The sequence below is a fragment of the Stigmatopora argus genome, chromosome 22 (genome assembly GCF_051989625.1).
Source record: "Stigmatopora argus isolate UIUO_Sarg chromosome 22, RoL_Sarg_1.0, whole genome shotgun sequence".
Lineage (NCBI taxonomy): Eukaryota > Metazoa > Chordata > Actinopteri > Syngnathiformes > Syngnathidae > Stigmatopora > Stigmatopora argus.
The window spans coordinates 3668064-3686951 of NC_135408.1; the positions used below are offsets into that span (position 1 = coordinate 3668064).

The 18888-nt window shown below is 39.0% G+C and overlaps 2 protein-coding genes across 6 annotated transcripts in view; one reads left to right on the forward strand and one right to left on the reverse strand.

The window, feature by feature from the left end:
- Positions 1-11259, forward strand: part of zbtb20 (zinc finger and BTB domain containing 20) — a 33173-nt gene extending 21914 nt beyond the window's left edge. For all 5 annotated transcript variants that reach the window (XM_077593259.1, XM_077593257.1, XM_077593255.1 and 2 more), the window contains exon 4: positions 476-11259. In XM_077593259.1, the coding sequence (XP_077449385.1) occupies positions 476-1017 (542 nt within the window). In that variant the 3' untranslated portion in view covers positions 1018-11259. The remainder of the gene's footprint in view (positions 1-475) is intronic.
- Positions 11260-12633: 1374 nt separating this feature from the next.
- LOC144068623 (ADP/ATP translocase 2) lies at positions 12634-15225 on the reverse strand. The gene is made up of 4 exons (XM_077593262.1): positions 15001-15225; positions 13706-14192; positions 13488-13628; positions 12634-13406 (listed from the first exon to the last, which is right to left on the reverse strand). The coding sequence occupies exons 1-4, from the start codon at positions 15109-15111 to the stop codon at positions 13249-13251; spliced, it is 897 nt and encodes a 298-aa protein (XP_077449388.1). The 5' UTR covers positions 15112-15225; the 3' UTR covers positions 12634-13248.
- Positions 15226-18888: the final 3663 nt, after the last annotated feature.

Sequence of the window (18888 nt, forward strand, 5' to 3'; positions counted from 1 at the left end):
GAATGTGTCTCTAGCCAGACACAAAGTGAGTTTTAATGCTTCCCCGGCAGTGGCCTTGAGGCGTCCACGAGATAAAGGCAGCAGGAGCAGTTAACTTTGAATTGTCAGCTGCTGACGAGCTCATATTCTTTAATGAAATGGGGACCGGACACCTTCTGTTCGATTCCTACTGCCTAACACGTGCGCAGTGTTACAGATTTGCGGAAATGACCAATGTTGGCTTCGACATGTGTTTGTTGATGCCTTTAACAGATGGAGCAGCTTCAGCCTCAGATAAGGAAAGGGAAAACATTTTTTACATTCATGAGTTTTTTTTTCCTCTTCCTCTGCGGATGAGAACACGGTGAGACGTGGTCTCGTGCGCGGCCGTTCAGAATCGGTATTTGCACATCCTGTGCATGTGAGGGTTTACCGGAGGATGAAAGTTTGGTATAATTGTATTGTCTCCCCGATTTTGTTCCTTTCGCCCACGCAGGAGAGAAGCCTCACCAGTGCAGCATCTGCTGGCGCTCGTTCTCCTTGAAGGATTACTTAATCAAACACATGGTAACCCACACCGGGGTGCGGGCCTACCAGTGCAGCATTTGCAACAAGCGCTTCACCCAAAAGAGCTCTCTCAACGTTCACATGCGGCTGCACCGCGGCGAGAAGTCCTATGAGTGCGTCATCTGCAAGAAAAAGTTCTCCCACAAAACCTTGCTGGAGCGCCACATGGCCTTGCACAGCACCGGCAGCGCCATCGTGGGGCTGACGGGCGCCGCCGGCCCTCCCGGCCCCGTCTCCATCCCCATCACCCTCCCCATGGCCGTTCCCGAGCCCGGCGCCGGAGTGGTGGCCCTGGCCATGCCCGTGAGTGGAGGCGTAGGCGAGGGCCCTGTTGTTGGCACGGGAGTGGGCGTGGCCGCCGAGGCAGGCTGCCAAGAAGGGACCACCTACATGTGTTCTGTCTGCCCCGTCAAGTTCGACCAAATGGAGCACTTCAACGACCACATGCGGATGCATGTCTCTGACGGATAAGTACAACTCGATGAACTTCTCCAAAAGAATGACAAACAAATGGCACTAGATTTTCCTTTTTCTTCTTTTAAGGTATGGAGAGTAATGAGTATAGACACTGGCACATTAAGTTTCCCAAAAAAACAAAACAAAACAAAAAAACAACAGATTTTCTTTTTTGTTATTCTAAAACAAAAAGATGGTGGCCTTAAGGCTTAGTAGTTTGATATTGATCTACTGGATGGATCCTAACTACAGGCCTCTAAATGTATGATTTCCTAAAATACTGATTTATGTGTTGAACACTACCAAAAGGCCTACGAAAGAAACACATACACACAAACACACTCTGAGTGTAGATCTAGATGAGCGAGTATAAGTGTGCGTTGTGTGTGGATGTGCATGTTTCCCAGTGTGCGTGCGCGTGTGTATGCGTGCGCGTGTATGTGTGTGTATGCGTGTGTGTGCGTGTGTGTGCGTGTGTCAGTGTGTGTGTGTGTACGTGTGTGCATACGTGTGTGCGTGTGCGTGTGTGCGTGTGCGCGTGTGTGTGTGTGTGTGTGTGTGTGTGTGTGTGTGTGTGTGTGTGTATGTGTGTGTGTGTGTGTGTGTGTGAGTGAGTGAGATGCCATTTAAAATGGCTCTTGTGAACGCATACTGACCAGTTTGGAAACGATCAATGTCCAAACTTACTGTGGTATAATTTAAAAACAACAATAAGAACTACAAAATTTTCTAAGGTCGGGTTGCATGCTCCCTCAAAAATACTGAGTCACAAGATTGCCTTCTAAAGTCAATTTAAAACAAAGAAAGTACTAAATTTGACACTGGGTTTTATTTATTCTTTTGGTATTAAAAGATTGTAATGCAGCTGTTGTCAAGGTACAAATTTCAATCAGTTCCCGTCAAACGTGGCAGGAACAATATTTCGTATGTTTTGTATTTGTCCATGCATTTTTGATTATTCAGTTTATTAAATTAGATTTTATTGATGAGACAAAGCGACAAAAAAAGAAACAAACGAATAACAAAAAAACAAACGCTTTTTCTGAACTCATTTGCATACACTGCCACTAATCTCCTAAAAGACTGTTAGTCAAGGCTGTGTCAATCATAAAATAATTTATTTCCTTTCTTTTTAAATACTCTTTTATTTCTCAGCCATTTTTTCAGTCCCTGTTCGAGCAGCCGGAATAAAATACAAAAATGTCCTTCCTATTTGCTGCTCCTGCCATTCACATCAGACGGTTAAAGGCTGTAGATTTTAAAATAAGATTTGTCTCTGAAACTATTGTTGTTAATGATTATCCTATGTGGTATTTCCTTTTCTAATTAGTCTGTTCTGTATTGGGGCTTGAAGTTGGCTGTGGATTTTAACAGTGCACAAGCAATACTAATCAAGCAATTTCAATCCTATTTTTTCCTTTTTAAATAACTGAACCTGAAAAGGATTTTAGCAAAAACACTCAAAAAGCCTGTGACATTTTGATCGGTAGGATTGGAGAAAAGCAAATAGCTCTCTCACACACATACAACCACAATTTGTGGATGTGCTTTCTACATGGTAGTATACATTCCAGTTTTTTTTTCTAAAAGCTTGGACACACATTTACATTTATTAGATTTGGAACTTACTTTAGGTAAGATATCATACATGAAACATTATAGCATTTAAGGCTGATATGCTGATTTTAACAATTTCACCAGGAATAGGACAAACACCAATACACACACCGACATACACTGCATGTATGTGTGTGTGTCTGTATGTATGTATGTGTATATATATACACACATACAGAACCACACATCACTAGTAGCTGTGTGTGCAACTGCAATTTTAAGGATACACCCCTTTATAATGATGTTGCTCACACTGCTGCAGATATTAAATAAACACAACACAAGAACGTGCTATTTTGCACATTTTCTTAAAATGCCCGTGCTTAATATTTAATCGTATTCGTTAAAAAAACAACAACTATGATTTGATTTTTTAATTTTTTTTATTTTCAAAACTTTTTTAAAATCTTAGTAAGTGGACTGCGTTATTTTCTTGCGTATATGTTGCACTGCTTAAACCAATAAGTGCACTACTGTTAACAGAGATATAGTTTTAGAAAAGAGGATTTTTAAAAAATCTAACATTTGGTTATAGAGTTCACGTGTTAGCATAGCTTTGTTTCAATTTAAAGTAATTGAGCGGTTCTTGGCTTTCGTTATTGTTTGCGGTTACCTACAGTATATTAACACATACTGTTTGTACTGTACTTGTGCCGTTTTGATGCAAGCATTTATTTAAATGTATAACACGACGTGTGCTCATCAATGTTTTATCTTTCTTTTTAAGTTCATGTTTTATGGAGTCACTTGCCTGTAACTCGATGAATCAATTGCATTTCTTTCGGAGACAGAATTTTCTTTAGAGCCAAACAATGAAATGGCAACAATAATAATAACAGCAATTTCTGTCCAATTTAGTAATCGTGATAAAAACAGCCAATATCACGCTACTAATAGTAATGAGAAAACATTTATCGTGTGTGTGTGTGTGTGTGTGTGCGTGTGTATGTATGTAACATAGATGATATATGTGTCCTAGAACAACTTTTGGGCAGGCGCGGAAAGGTGATGGAATGCAGCTTCTTTGATAATACTGTATGTGTCTGTGGGTTGTGCACCGTTGTGTCCTTTCCTTCCTTTAGTGAGTGTCGTCGTGTCTGTGTGCTTTTCTAGCCGAATCAAACTGTTGATAAGAGAAATATCTTGACCTTGTAGGGCTTCCTTTGCAATACGCAGCGCAGGTACAACACACGGAGCAGCTCCTTGCCACACCTTTTTTTGGGCTTGTCAAACACCTTGAAAACTGAGTAAAAAGTCAGTTTGCTTTCCCAAATTCCATCTGAGATTCTACTGTAGTTTCTCCCCACGTAAACATCGATATTCATGTCACATGTACCCCTCTCATTTTCGGTGTGCGTATCAGCCTGAAAAATGAAAAGAATAATCGGCGCAGTCCCTGTTTTGTAACTGTTGCTGCCAGGATGGCAAATGTGCTGCATGCTAGTGTTCTATTTGTCTCGACACAGCACGTGGAGGGTCATCTCTTGCCTTAACAGACAATGCACTAAATAGTCTATGTAAGCAAACTGCCGAGTTCTCTTTTCCAACAGTATTGCCACTTTTTTGGCGCACAGCTTACGGCGTCTCGCCAGTCGAGCGCCGACACTGCCAAAACTAATGTCATCTTTCAGCGCAGAGGCAGACATGTTTTAGTGTAATGTACGTATTCAGTGATTTAGCATTCCTTCATGGCACCCGCTTTTTGCATAGTTTGTATAAACACATATATCTAATGCACTATAGACTGTAGCTAGATGAGTAAAACCAGCTTTGTGTTATCAATGGTCTGAATGGTAGGTTAAGTAGCTTGTCGTTGGCTTTGGACAAAATTTTCATTTCAGAATTACACTATAAGAGTGTCTCGCTATCATTTTAATGTTGTTGTTGTTGTTGTGGTGGTGGTGGTTTTCTGGAATAACAAGTAGCCAATTTCTCCGGGTGAGGGTAATACCTCCTCCCATCATCAGTTGACTTTTTTGTATGAAAAGATTGGAAGGAAAGGAGCCTTCTTCTTCTACTTTTTCTTCTCCCTGGTGTGCATTAGCTTCCCTCCACTGTTCACAGTTATATAGTACAGTATATATTCTTTATTCTGCTTCAGATACTCGTGGTGGTGCGTCACAATATTTTCTCGCTCTTGCAAAGGTAAATCATAAAAACAGGCTTACAGAGTTTGGAGCCTTTTTTCTTGTAGTTTTGGTGAAGGGAGATTTGGGGTTTGTTTCCTAGCAATGTGTTGGTGTATTTTTCCCAGAACAAACCCTTTTGGATACCAACCTTGCAGCTCTGTGCATTGTGTTCTCCAACAATATGACTCTTTTTGTTTATTTGTTTGTTTCTTTGTTTATCTTAGTGTAGCGATTCGGGATTCTACAGTACATTGTTCGTCCGTCTCACACTACATTTGAGTCTTCATTTATACGTGAGACTCCTTTAGTTCATCCTGCTCACTTCATCTGGTGACCACCCCGTATGGTGGTTTTGTTAATACATGCATATAGTTTTCATTTAGCTGGGTTGAGGGTAGTTAAGTAATGGAGTAATATTTACGGTGTATTATACATGTGCATACAGTACAGTACAGGCTTTGCGTTGAGGTGAAAACACAGGACTGGAAAGATGAGGATTGATTGTAGTGTTTGTCTTCCTGGTTGTCTCCATCAGTTGTTCTTTTTTTGTCCATGCTTGAAATAAGTCACAGTAAAGAATAAAAAAAAAACACTCAGATTATACATAACAGCTTTTTATTTGCGCTTCTACAACACGCATCCGTGTGAAACAGATACTTTCTGACAAAGATATTTATATATACAGACAGTATATATATATAGAAATAGAAATGTAAATAAAATAATCACCATCTCCACACAGTTGAATGCATTTTCCCTCGTGGGATATCGGGAATATGCCTATCAAGTGCCTATCAGTACGTTCGGCAACTATACAGAATAGTTCCTTTCATAGTTTTTGTCTCCTACATTGCACAGATACAATATATACAGTGCACGATGGTCTATTTAGTTTAAAATATACTACAGTATTTATAAGAGTGAAACCAGGTGGTTGTGAGAGCATCCAAACCCTTTAAAATACCTGAGATGACCTATTCATATACAGTAAAAGCAGTAGTTGTGTTATTTTACATTTACGCTATGTGGAGGATTCAAAGATATCAAAGATGTGCAATCGCTTCCAAATGTCGAACTCATTTACTGCATTTTTTTTTTCAATTAAACCTCAACAAATTGAAGATGTTTTTTTTTAAATGCCTACTTCATGTGGGATTGTAAACCTTCTATGTATGTAGATTACCAGGCCCCATAGTTCAGAGTGTCAAAGTACACTGGGTGCCCTATGAACCTGATAATAGAATGTTATTGCATTAAAAAAAAATCCTTTATTGAGGAATGCTTTATCTTATTTGACAGCCTTACCTTACTATGTCGCTACTGAATGTGCCAAAAGAAACTATAGCAAAGATATTTATTTGCAATAACAGATCTTAAGGGAAATGGTTTTGTCATCAAGATTAGAAATTGGAGTGAAAATAACAGGATTATTGCACAAAGGTCTGTAAAAGCGCTTTGTGTCGGACATGAAGTTTTAGGATGGCGATGACGGTGTGGCTGTCAGATTAAAGGTTTTGGACAGGCTCATTATGGTATCCCCCGCGGACTAATTACCACAATTTCATTCTCTTGCCTGGTCAATGTGCCAAATTGAAAATTTTTAAGGGGGTGGGAACACTTCACATTAAAACTACTATTGTTAATTTCTCCAAAGGACTATTAGGGCGAGACTGAAAGGAAAAGAACAATAATTGCACAGTGTGGATGAAGTCCTTTCATTTTTTTCAAAAGTGAAAGATGCAATCTTATGAGGGGAGAACGGTCCTTGTTGGATTACATTTTTTTTTTTTTTACTTTGATGAGTTAAAAAAAAATCCCCCCAAAAATGAAAACAACAACAACAGAACAGGAGTCAAAATGTTGACTTTTTTGTTCAATGGAAGCCTGTTAAGATTGTTAGTCTTGTAAAACACTCACAGCTCATAACTAATGAAGTGATTGCCCTCACTTTGGTTCTTGAAGTCCTCCAAGCGTAATATTTACTAGGAGAAAACAGCTATGACTATAAACAGATACTTTTTCGGAAAGCTTAATTCCACTCGCAAAATAAGCATCAGCGATATAGGCAACGTGATAGCTCGTCCCTGTCATCCATTATCCACACACACACACTCTTCTTCCACCCACAATTAAATGTCAGTCTTATTTTTATGTCCCCTTTTCTCCTCAAATACACTACTTTTTGCAATTTGTTTAACGCAGCAGTTACCACCGTCCGATTAGCACGTCGTCCCTACAAGCAGTGGTTCTCAACCGTACCACCTTCAAAAAAAATCAGTTTTGCAATATTTTCAGTTGAAATCGCCTCATTTTTTAGGCCACACTCCACAGTTTGAACACTAACACTGTATTTATTATAGGAAATCAAAAACTGTACCTAAAGAAGGATTCTATAAAAATAAAAGTTATGAGTCAGAGGAAAACTTTTAGATACCATTGCAAATGGTAATTTAACAAAGTATTTCTGAAATGCTCAGTTACATTTAATTCAGTGATTTTTAGCAATAGTTGTACTTTTTTCCAGCACACTTTGAGAATCACTGTTCTGGATTACCTTCATTTTGGCTCTGCTCACCTCTTTGGCAGCACCATGGCATTCCTGACCCATATCGAACATTCCAGCCAGCATTCACATAAATTAAAATAAGCGAATTACATACATTTCAGTGAATCTGTAGTTTATTTTCGAGCCAGAAAATGACAAAGCTGTGAGCTTTTGCCGCTAACATTCGCAACCGCGAACAGGAAAAAGCAGACGTGGAGATTTAAAGGAAAATTGGCATGCTAGGCCGTCTTCGTGATTTGAAGTTCAATTGGCGAGGGAAGGCTGAACTAGACATTGTCGGTTCACACAAACCAAAGAAAGGGTTGAGATTAGGGAGTATTTGGGAGAAAAGTTTTTTTTTAATCTGGTGATTCTTTTGTTTTTTGGGCAGATATTTTATGTTGGTAGTTTTGTGCTTGTCTAAATTAGATTTTTATGTCAAATATAAAAAAAATCTTCAAATGAAAAAGTACCCCTGATATTTGAACATTTGAAATCATTTGTATCATTTCTAAAAATGCTTCTCATGGGGTCTTCCCACTTTTAACTCAATGTAGACCCCTCGCCTTCACTTTCACGTGAAGTTGAACGTTTTTTTTAAATTCCTTTCTTAAATGTACTCTTTGTAATTGCTTCTTTTTTCCCCTCTACATATTGAATCAATCCAGTTTGAAGAAAAATCCCTTCAAAATTAAAACTAACATCACAACTTGTGAAAAAAAAACATTTAGCCGTTTATACTTGAGATGGACCAAGACATTAAGTTTGCACATATTTGTAGGTTGTAAAGCCAAAAAAAAAAGGAAGTGGGAGAATAACGACACGGATTATCTTAAAGCTCACGGTAGCAACAATGAAAAAAAAAAAGATTCAATTGAAACCTGCTCCAAATCCTGTGCTCAATATGAAATAATGTATTTTTGTAATAAAAAAAAACCCACCATCATTCAAGGTCTTTCTCGCAATTTGTTAGCAAGCCCCCACGACCCTTGCGAAGGATAAGCGGTTCAAAAAATGAATGAATGAATGTTAGCAAGAATTTGATGTTTATTTAATTTCAATCTATGCTGGCTAAATAGGAAATCAAATTATGAACTGGTCTAAATACTAAAAAAACACAAATTGCTTCAATTCACATGGATGGGCGACTTCTTGCCCCCCTTTTAAAAAAAAAAAAAATTGCTGCACTATCTTTTTTTGTAGATGTGATGCTATTTTGTAAACTAAGATGTTGCTTATGTGTATATTTTGGTAAACTTTGTTCCTGGCTAAATTAGCTTTCTTATGAATGCCCCCAAAACCCTCTGAAAGAAACAAAACTTGGCAAAAGTGGAGCTGTTGTAGTACAAATTGTAGTTAACATCAAACTAAACAAACCCTGAGATAAATGCTGCAGTAACGTGTTTTGACGTTTATTTTAGGTAATTTATCCTCCCTCCAAGGTTGTATTTTATTATTATTCATATGAGGAAACGAGCTCGTTTAATTTTTTTTTTACTGCTGTTCCGAAATAGGGGGAAAAATGTTCTAATGTAGTATGTGCACGGACGTTGGATTTGTTTTTAATATATAGTACTAATATGATTTGTCAAACACTGGACTGGAGTGAGATTTTCAAGATTTCTAGGTTGAGCAATGTATCTGACAGACATGACTGCACAGGATATGGGATGGAGAATGGGGGGGTTGTTGTTAAAAGACATTGGCTGCCATTGAAAGCTATAGACGTTCTGCTTGGTGCAGGCAGTGATTTATCTGGCAACCAACTCATTTGGAATTCACAGCAGAACTGTGAAAGGAGCCGCACTTGGCTCTGGAGCCACAGTTTGCAGGAGTCTATCGACGTCAATGGCACTGAAAGCGTTAAAGTGAGATGTCAAAACATTTTCTATGATTGGGGTGAGGGTGTTTACTCGCAGATGCGACCCACTCAACCAAATTGTTGCTCGGTAACGGAATAGTAATCAATTGAATTTGTTTATTTCGACAAATGTGAGGAATTCCAATTTAGTCCAACTCTTGCATGTATTTTATTGATTATTTATAATGTTTCCATTAGTTTGGTGCCCATCTTATGACTGATCGCATTGACAAAATATAAAGGGAAATTCCTCCATGTGAGAAATATACAGATAGGACGCCGTTTTGCCACGGTACTACGGTAATTGTCATCGTTCCACTTTCTCAAACCAGAAAAGAAATTTGCACTATAGACTCATTTTGGTCTTCTTCTATCAAAAAGCAATATAGTTCACTAAACACCTTGTTGAAAACCATTGTTGTTGGCAGGCGTCCATGCGCGGTACACCGTATTTTTTCCCACATTTGAGGGGCATTAAAGTGTCGTTTGCTCCTGTGGTCTTTTTTTTGGACACATCAAAGCAGATGTTGAGGGGAATAAGATGGGATGTCAGTGAATTAAGGGATCCATTTTGAGTCAAAATCAAATATTTTTGTGTACACAAAAAAAAAACATTGCATATTTGGTCTATTTGGTTATTTGTATGTTTTGTTTTTGTTTTTTTAAATCTAGAATGTTCCAAAAAAAATGAAATGCACCTTTTTTTGTGATATTACCTTCATTGGCTGTATCCACCAAATCAACAGTTTTCTGTCCCACCATCAAGGTCGCAAATTATCATCACCATCGTACGCGGCATAGTAGCTTTTCTTCCTGTTGCCATCACTTTTTCTGGTGTAGCAGTTTGTCTAAATATCTTGCGTGTCCGAGGAAGCATAAGTACGTGCCTTCTTGTAATCTCCTTGTTATTATTGAAAAGCTGAAGCCAGCCAATTGTGTTTGCACTAAAAACCAAATTGCTTTTTTTTGTGATGTGGACTATTTTTAGTGGTCTTGTCACTTTAAAGCGTACAGTATGCATGAGGGTAGATTGGCTCATCTGTCCACCTATAAACAAATCCAGTGCAGCTTCTTGAGGATGTTGTGAATAGAATCACGGCTTTCGTCTCCATCTCCTTTTTCTCATCCAGTTTGTGACAATTTGTGACAATTTCACTTGTAAAAAAAGAGGGGGAAATGTGATTTAAAAAAATAAAAAAACACATACACAAGGCAATGCCATAACTACAATATAGCTTTTATTTTCAGATACCACGAGAAGAGAGTTACTAGCATTTTTTTTTCTTTCAATCCATCGGAAAGCATGAGGTCGCCTCAAGACTATTGGTCAATTTTATTTTATTTGACTTGTATTTATTACCGATTTTCTCAAAATTCAAGGAAAAAAATGTGTAGTCTTAAAATGCACCTTATCCATGTTATGGGGGGAAACAAAAGAATAATGGCTTTTTTTTTTCTAGAAAACAAAAAAAAAACAAAGAAGAAATTCTGGCAGTGTTATATCTCTAATTTAGCACCTTACTACACAGCATGTTTTCACTTTATGCCAGTTTAGCTTTTCTTTCATTTGGAATCTGATATTTGTGTGACTTGTTTATTCGTGGGATGTGCCAAAGTTTGGAGGCGATCTCCCCAACTGTTGACACTTATCATTTTCTTTTTTCCTCCTCCTGCTTCAGTTATTGCAAACTTTCCTATAATAAGTGTGTGGAATCATTTTATCTCAGCAAACAGTATCATAACTTGCCATTTTACAATAAGCCCTGTATTTCACATATATTTACCAGTGATGTGTATTCGTTATTATAAAGAAAAATAGCCGTAAAAGCTTCATTATGTTACACAATATTGTGACTTTTTTCGAAAAACTGTGAAGACTTATCTTGCATATACTTTATACAGAAGTATTAAGCCTTAATACAAAAGACTAAAAAAAGTGTGGAAGAATAAACTGATTGTTGCTAAGTAAGGATGATTTTTGTAAATGTTACCAGCACTTTTTTTGTAATTTTCACTCTCTGAGGTATTGTACAAGTTCAAGCTGTTTGTGAAGTTTGATTATGAAGGAATAAAAAAAAACTAGTACGTTCCTGTACTTCACACAATGTCCTAAAGGCTTTTCATTTCCCACCGTTTCTGTCGAACTCCAAATACGATGAAACCTTGAAGGATGATCCACTCCATTCTGACTCATTTTCTCCCATAGGATGTAATGGAAATAGAAATGATCAGATAAAACAAACCATTCTTAACACCATTGACTTTAATGACAAGCGTGGGTGTAATAACAGTAAATAAGAAACACTTGTTTCTTTCTTTTTTTACCGCAACTGTCGCACAAGTAGTTCTACACTAATCTAAGATCAATAAAACACTACTGCAATTGTACCTCAGAGGTGTTTGAAATCTGAGTTGTATTTTATTTTTTCCACTAAAGCCTCAGCTCGTGACCTCTTGCATAGCTGTATAACAGTAAGCCTGTAACTCATTATACTTAACAAAAGAACAGCCATAAATAATATGCCTCATACAGTTGGGTGTTGTCCCAGAATGCATTTGGCAGCAAAACTCTCCGGAAGAACCGCCAATGTTTTATCACACATTCATAAATAAGCATATAGTCTTTCTTTGCTTCACACATATGCACATTTGGGATTGGTTTGTTCATTCACATGCAGTTCAAATTGACTCTTGAGCATGAATGAAACTGACTGTCGGAATAGGCCAGTAAGAAATTTTCAGGAACAGTGTCAAAATGATTTAGAGGTTGGGTGAGAAGGTTAGGGTTGCTCTGGCAGCCGTCCAAAATCAAGAGATTGGACGTCGAGCGCCGTCAATGGCAGATAACGACTTTAATAGGAAGTCACGCATGCCCAAATCACACTCCCACGCACTTAACTTGGCCATAGAAGGAAAATAAGGAAATATAATTTCCGGACACGAATCGCATTCAAACTACACTCATTTATGGCAGCGTTTTGAGCATTTTAATCTCTAACATCAGTTTTAAAAACTAGACCCATAATAATAAATATAATTCACGTTAGAATTGCTTTAGCGTGCATTTCAGTGCTCCTAAATAGGGTTTCGCTATAATACAAAAAATGGGCACCTTGAGGTTAATTTATCTTATTGAAAATGTTTAACTGCCCCTTAAAGAAATAAAATCGTCTTTAAGCCGAATACTAATACAAAACGAATCAGGACGTGGAAATGGAAAAAATAAGGTGCTTATTTGCCATACTTTGTCGCCACCTAGAGTCGTATTCCGAAATTGCCAGCGGTATTTTAAAATCATTACGTACATGGCCCTTGTTTGTTGTAATTTCAGTAGTTTCCCTCATTAGCAGTCCGATCTGATACAACCATCCAAAACAAAACACTTTCCTGCTTGGATTTTAGGACTTTATATTCGCCGGAAATGCTTATGTAAGCTACATGAAACATATCTATTTATGCCATTATGAAGAAAATACACATTTGTTTGAGACATGACTTTAATGTTCCAAAAAGCAAGTGAAATGTCAAAGGTTTATTATTTATAATGGTACCAAAACTATCACTGAACATATTTTAAGTATCCACCCAAACAGAATTTAACCATCAATGCAGCCTGCCAACTAAAAAGATTTGCCGAACCATTTAAAAAGTGACAAGGATCTACTGTGCCTAGATGCAAGCCTAACAGTGAACACATAAAGGGAGGCTCAAGAGGAGATAAGCACAGGTAAATATAGCAGTTGAGTGTAATCCACTTTTTCATGAACCAGTGTATACTCATGCTACGGCAGTGGAGGAAAGAGAATGGACATTCATTTTTGTAGTTTGTTCCCCAGAATGATTTATTGTATTTGGGACCATACAAACCTAGTGAATAACAGGTATTATACTTTTAGGAATGACAATGGTTGATAGAGGGGGTTGCGGAACGCTTAAAATCAAGATGCACAACTTACAGCCATTTACCCACAGCTAAGTGGAGAGGACACTATAGTTTTGTTCCCATAAATAAGGCAGAATGCAGAGTCCATAAGAAATGGAAAAGTATTACATTTAGCCGAATTGGACAGTGAGGTGACGATGTGACGCGTTATTTAGAGGACCTTTTTCAGCTCGTCGTACAACACCAGCACGAAGGCGCCGCCCATGCCTCGCAGCACGTTGGACCACGCGCCCTTGAAGAAGGCCTTGCCGCCTTCATCGCGGGCGATCTTACGCCAGCAGTCGATGGTGCCGGTGTACATGATGTCGGCTGTGCAATGAGACAGAGCAGAGTTAATAAGTCGCCCCCAGTCGACGGGTTCCTAACCCACAATAAGTCAAATCGACTCACCTCCTTTGCGTCCGGACTGCATCATCATACGTCTACGGACAGTGTCGAAGGGGTATGAGGTCAGGCCGGCGACGGCCGTCACGCTCTGGGCAATCATCCAGCTCACCAGAATGCTAGCATTCTTGGGGTCGGGCAACATACCTGCCAACGACACAACACGCTCAAGTCACGCGGCCTTTGGTCAGGATGGAAAATAGGATCCGAGCGCGTGTGCCTACCTTTAGCGGTGTCGTACATGCCGAAGTAAGCGGCCCTGTAAATGATGATGCCTTGCACGGACACGTTGAAACCCTGATACAAGCCACGCAGACCGTCAGACCTGAAGATCTTGACCAGGCAGTCGCCGAGACCGTTGAATTCCCTCCCGGCGCCGGGCTTTCCGACATCGGCCGCCAGACGGGTACGGGCGAAGTCCAGGGGGTACACGAAGCACAGGGAGGTGGCTCCGGCGGCGCCGCCCGACGCCAGGTTGCCGGCGAAGTACCTCCAGAACTGAGCGCGCTTGTCCACGCCGTCCAGGAAGATCTTCTTGTACTTGTCCTTGAAGGCGAAGTTGAGGGCCTGGGTGGGGAAATACCTGATGACATTGGCAAGGTTACCTCTCCAGAAGGAAAGGAAGCCCTGCTCCTTGGGAATACGGGTCACACAGTCCATAATTCCCTTATACTGCTTATCTGCTGTGATCTGCTTGCTGGCATGTTGCACCTGGATGGAAGGAAAGTGAAAAGAAATGAGTTATGTAAGAGTAAAACCAATTAAGCTATGAGCATGAGACACATCACAAGGTTATGACCTTGGGAGCCATTAAATCTTAACCTTTCACGTTTTGCAACTAATTATTCACCACTATCAGTTCACGAGCAAACTAGGGTGGCCCGCAGTTGGAGTCTTAATTGTTGACAAGCATTGATAACCACGACAAAATTCACCTTGGTGAGTAAAAAATTGACAAAACGTGACACGTAAAAATGATACATTAGAAAGATGGGAATAATAAAGTTAAACTTGTCAACCCAGTCGTGAGTATAACACAGGACTAGCAGCCATTTCACGAGTCGACTTCCATATTAGCATAAAGCTGTCGGTTGATTTACAATAAGGTAGAAATGCACAAATGTCGGTCTAACTCAAGTGTGACGAAAAAGGCTGGTAATTATCAAGTTATTAGGTTTTAAGTCCATTAGTACACGATGTCCCGATGCCGCTTGAGTGTGTTTGTCCTTTGTTAGCAACGCCGGCTAAGGTTAACGTGGAGTGGAGGGGACGCTAGCATTAGCAGCCGGCTCGTGTAGGTCATTGCAATCCCGTGATGACCTTACTGGTTTTTAACGACATTTTCCTCGTCCACACGCTTCATATATATAAAAAAAGATGCGCATTGTTTTACAGGGGACAAACACTTAGTTGTCAGAAGTTTATCGATGAGCAACGTGACGTGCCGCATTGAGGAAGTTGCCACAAGCTAACAAACTAGCGGAGGAAAGACAGCTTTTTTCCGGAAGACGTTTTTCACCTGAAGGAGAAGCTTCACTCTCTCAATGGGTGCGACGGCTGTTTTGGAGATAGCGGCGGAAATGCCACCAGCCAAGAAATCCTTGGCGAAAGAGATAGCTGTCTCACTCATGGTTGGATGTTCTTGTTGTGCCTTTCAGATAACCAGTAATGCGGATTTCCCCGTTGCCCCTGTACGGCTTTGGCCTGAACCGACGAAATGGCCGATTGGAAAGCCGCGTTGCGGATTTATCTGGGCGATAGCTCGCGATATGAAGCGAGAAGTGCGTGTGGCGTCACACACGAGATTTCATATCCAATTCTTTCCACGTTAAATCTGTCGCAGACAAATGTAGATCAAGAGCTAAATTTGGCCACTCGTTCGTTCGGGATAATACGTTCGCTTAGCCGCCATATTAGATGTGGCAGTTCTATCTAGAAATCAATTCAAACTCAATACAAAGTCATTTTGACAACTGAGCTGTAATAAATTGATGTTGACCCAGTAGCAACAAGGGACTTCAAATGATAAAAAGGAAATAATAATTATGACTAAATTAAGTATTTATTTAGCAATTAAGGGTGGCAAGAACCAGGGGCGTAGCACCAAATTCGGGGCCCCCTGTACAATTCCAATCTCAGTGGCACCCCTGTGCCCCACTGTCTGTTTCAAAGTCGTTAATGCTGACAAATACTAATGTTAGCTCACCCAAAATTGTCTTGATATAGTACACTAAAACAGTTACTTTAAATAATAATCTGATTGTGGATTACGATAACTCATTTGAAGTGTAATTTAGAAATAAATATTTGTTAATTAAAAAATAACTAAATACAATCATAAATTATTTTTTTAGGTTAAAGTACATTCTTCAACAGAATCAAAATATAACTCCCACCCGGAACCTATCCCAGTTGGGTACATCCTGAAAATCAGGGTGAGAGGGGAAGTCACCATTGATTCCCATTAATTCTCACAAACATGAGCAATATAACTTGTGATCGTGACATGATTTATCTACTTTTGAAAGGAGGATTTAAATGTTTCACTTGAAGCTGCTTCAACCTTGAAAGAATATCTTGGGAAGTGTTTCATTCAATGTATTATTGTGTTGCTACTTTTCACTGTGTCATTTATAATGCTGGTTTTCTTTGGCTTTGTCTTCAACAATGCATCCTCTCAGCCTTATTCGACCTGTCTGATTGTAAAATTACTAGCTATAGCAACGAATGAAAGGCACCTCTATTCCACATCCAATATGGTGCCTATGCCAGCTTATTAAGTAGTACTCAAGATGGCTTCTATTTGCAACTCTGTGTATGTTTGGGGGTTGGACACTTTGCATGAGTACTAATCTGCATAGTATGACCATGGGAATGGCATGCCTTTTTATTCGATATGGTAGTTTGGTGCTGGTCTTGTTTGATATATCCATTTTTAGGCCTGTCAAACGTCACTCTTAAACATAGCAGCCATTTAGGTTAGACGTACTGTATGCGTCATTACGTTGCTGCATGTGACTCTCACCGCATTAGGTTACTGAATGTCAGAAAGGTGTCACCTTCACAGTATTCTTGTGTACCACTACTCACATTGGAACACAACTACAGACATTTTGTCTTGAGGAATATGGTTTTAAAGCTACTGAAGTGCTCATATAAAAACTGCAACATTAATGAGGCCTGCTGATGAGTGGACTAATTAAAAATGTGTTTGATAAACAGGCCTAGTGCAGTTTTCCCAGTATGTGTCCTTGTGGAAAGAAAGCCCACCAGTCCACCACCTTGAAAGGCCAACCTAATTTTTGCTTGAAAAAAATAATTATAGAGACAAGATTGTATTTTGCAACTCTTTCTTCTTCAATGTTCAAATTCCTGTTTCATTTGTGCCAAAAGAGATGTTCATTACATACAACTTACCTCTATTTGACACAGTAAATATTTCCATGTGTAAAGATATTGTATTAGTATAGCCTCAACCATGTGACCAAATAATGATTGCACAAAAGATTTGACCTACACTGACCAGTCTTTGGTGTTGATTCCTTCAGATGTAATACAGTATGGTTGCTCACCCACCACAGGAGGCTACTTTTGTTCTAAATTTAGTCATAAACACAAGACATTTGACTGTACGCATACATGTAGTGTATGTACAGAAAATTTTATTTGTCTTTGTTTTTGTTTGTTTGGTTACATTTTTTATGTGGCTGAAATGAATGTGTCCCTTTGATATTGCTGTCATTGGCCTACGTCAATGACAAAAATATTGGCAATGCTTAAAACAAGTCAACAACAATGTTTCAGGAATCCCCTGCAGAACACCTATTTGCCAGCTGTTGCTGGCTTGCAGTTTTGTGGAATATTCTGGTCGCATATAGAAATATACTAGATATACATCTTCATGTTTGTGTATAGACTTGTTATTTGTCCTAAGTAGTATGAGAATTTAGGCCTACGTGTTTGCTAATGAGTACAAATTACAGAATATTTTTGGTGCCAATAGTCCAGGAGGGTGCTAGAGGGACTCCTAAAAAACAGTGGAGGCTGTATAACAGTGGTGCAACGCAAAAAAGTAACCACTTGAGGGCAGTGCTGCAACGTGATAGAGTAAAACTTTCACAAAAGAATCTGTTGAATTTATGAGCGACTTGAACGAAGTACAAAATTAGAGGGTTTAGTGGAAGTGAGGTTTCATAACTTTAATTTTTATGTGTGTCTTATTTTTTATGACATTTCCTGCTAAGATAATATATTGCCACTTAACCATACAATTCAATGGGATATGCATATAGATCTCCCTTTTTTTCCCACAGGCAGGCCACATTCTATTTTAGAATTAAATTACCAGCAAATTATACTAAGGACATTACTGAAACATTCATGCTTTATCTTTTTTTAAGTTAATAAATGCCCTTTTTCTGCTGCAAAGAGATCAACCAACCAAATCTGTTAATGGCGTTTATTTGCTCCGCTCAACCCTTGATAAATTATCTCATCTGCTTCAATTCCATGTGGCTGCACAATCATTGTCTGAGGTGAGCAAAATGAAAAATAAGTCAATATTTACCGCGCAGTGCAATTCTCTTTGCGTGTCATTCCCTGATGACAAAAAGCACCCCATCCCACAGGCTAGTTGCAGCAGTGCAGAAAGTCAAAATTTCACAGTCTCAATCCTGCTGCAAGCTGATATGAAAGCGCCCCGTCTGCAGGGTACACAGTGAGCCAGGAACACGTTTCATTAACATTTAACCACAAAGAGTTCTCTGAATGTATTTTATTTCAACACATGAAACATCTGCATATGACTAAATGTGGTAAAATTAGATTAGATTAGATTAGATAACTTTATTCATCCCGTATTCGGAAAATTTCACTATCATAGTAGCCAGAGGGTGAGAATACAGACACAGGAAAAGACATTTTAGAAATAAATAAATAGGTAATAAATAAGTTAATTAATAAATAAGCGTGTTGCTGAAATATTATATATACATAACATACATACACATAGATGCACATGTATACATATGGTTGGTCTTAACAGTCAGCCATTTCTTTTGTTAAGGAGCCTGACAGCTGATGGGATCCTTCCTGCAATGAGGGTGCATCAGTCTGTTGCTGAAAGAGCTTCGGAGGGACTCCATAAAACTGCCATTTAAAAAAAAGCATGTATTATGCTAAAACATGTAGTCGTATGCTTGTTTTGTACAGAAAAGAGGTTAGCAGATTTTGATGCATTTTTGGTGCAATTTTAACCAAGTGCCATGGACGGCAATAGACAAAAAAATGGGATGAACGTCTATTGCCGTCAATGGCTCACCTTTAGGAATTTTTCATAAACCCCCATGGAAAGTTTTTTTTTAAATATTAACACTTTTAGGGACAGTGGTCACTATAGTGGACATCT